At 40.2% G+C, this 1,565-nt stretch overlaps 1 protein-coding gene across 1 annotated transcript; it reads right to left on the minus strand.

Annotated features, from left to right (window-relative positions):
- On the minus strand, nt 1-716 carry LOC118738089 (larval cuticle protein A2B-like). Its single transcript, XM_036469010.1, has 2 exons — nt 636-716; nt 1-545 (listed from the first exon to the last, which is right to left on the minus strand). Exons 1-2 carry the CDS (start codon nt 645-647, stop codon nt 54-56), a joined length of 504 nt encoding a protein of 167 aa, XP_036324903.1. The 5' UTR covers nt 648-716; the 3' UTR covers nt 1-53.
- Nucleotides 717-1,565: the final 849 nt, after the last annotated feature.

Consider the following 1,565-nt stretch of genomic DNA (forward strand, 5'->3'; position numbering starts at 1 on the left):
TCGACTCATTTAGCTAAATTCTAAATAGTAGTATTTCAAGTTTTAAATAGTTTTCAATTGTGATACTTTACTAATGCCGGGCTGTTATACGTTGTATAATGCGCGACTGGAGCAGAGTAATGTGAAACAGGTGCAGCATAGTGAGACGGAGTGGCATAGTGCGCTACCGGACTGGAATAGGGAGCAACTGGAGCCACAGCAACAGCTTTCACAAGCGGTTCACGGTTCACCACAGCATTGAAACCGTTCACAGGATCAGAAGTATATTGAACAGTACGTTTGTATCCATCGGAGTCGATGAGTGAGTATTCACCGCGCACAACATCGCCGTCACGTTCCTCCACTTGGGTCTTTGAGTCACCGGTCAGCTTATCGTCAACACCATAAGAGAACTTGTATTGTGGGTGATGGTCGTATTCCTCTGATTTAACAATAAACTTTTGGGCTACAGCTATAGGCGCAGCGTCAGGTGAGGCATGATAAACGGGCGCAATGGGTGCGTATCCGGCGTTGGTTAATGCAACGAAAACGAGTGCAAAGACAATCTGCAAAGAAAGAAAAAATTGGGCTTAATATTTAGTACTGACAAACAATTAGAGCAGGTTTTTATAATCCAACGCGAGAAATCAATAAACCTTGAATGCCATTTTTGGAATCGTGTTGGATAAATTGTTAAATAAAATTTAAATTTAGTTCTTTGTCGCAGCGAACGCAAGAAGTGAATGATACAAAATATTCGGTAGCAAACTCTTTTATACTGAACACCTGTTGAATCAATGAGAGGTAAATTTCATTGTGTACTTGGTGCGTAATTAATTAAATATGAATACGGATATGGATACGAACATGCATGTGTAATGATACACTTATGATTGTTCCCTTGACATATCCAATTACGTAGTTTATGTTAAAAGCCCTCAAAACTGATACAAAAGTTACTAGCTTCAATGTCATTTCTTTCTCCGGATTTTAGGTCAAAGTTGGGAACGAACATTAAGCGCTGGTTATACTTGCACTGTGCTGCAGCGCATAACATATGTACATATCGAATTTGTTTATTGAGCTTTGAATACAAGCGATTATCCGATGAAGCGCATGACAGCGCATGACAGCGAAGTCTGGAGAATTTGGATTTTTCGCTCTGTGACATATTGCTCTCATTCCTCTGTTCCAGTCCCCATCAGATTAACAGGAATTACTGAGAAGTCGTTCTTGTACATACATTGGGGCATATTTATAGTCGAAAGAAAGTCGATTATAAAGTTAGTTGACGCCGTTTCATTGAAAATTATGACAAAAAAGCAGCAACTAACTTTAGTGTCGACTTCATTTAGGCTATGAATACGCATTCTTCAGTTCTGTGTTCCTAACTAAATCCTGGAGTACTGGAACAGACTAACTGATTACACTGAACAGCTGATTCTGGGATATTATGCGCTCTATGCCGAGTATAATTACACCACTGATTCACATGCGCTGCTTCTCTATGCCAGCCCCGTGTGGGAAATCTCTGGTTCTGAATTGGTGCGCTTCTAGTACATTTAGACCCACTACTAGTTCGTAAT

This window comes from Rhagoletis pomonella, unplaced genomic scaffold, assembly GCF_013731165.1.
Source record: "Rhagoletis pomonella isolate Grant_MI unplaced genomic scaffold, Rhpom_1.0 Rhpom_scaffold_00004, whole genome shotgun sequence".
NCBI classification, from domain to species: Eukaryota; Metazoa; Arthropoda; class Insecta; order Diptera; family Tephritidae; genus Rhagoletis; species Rhagoletis pomonella.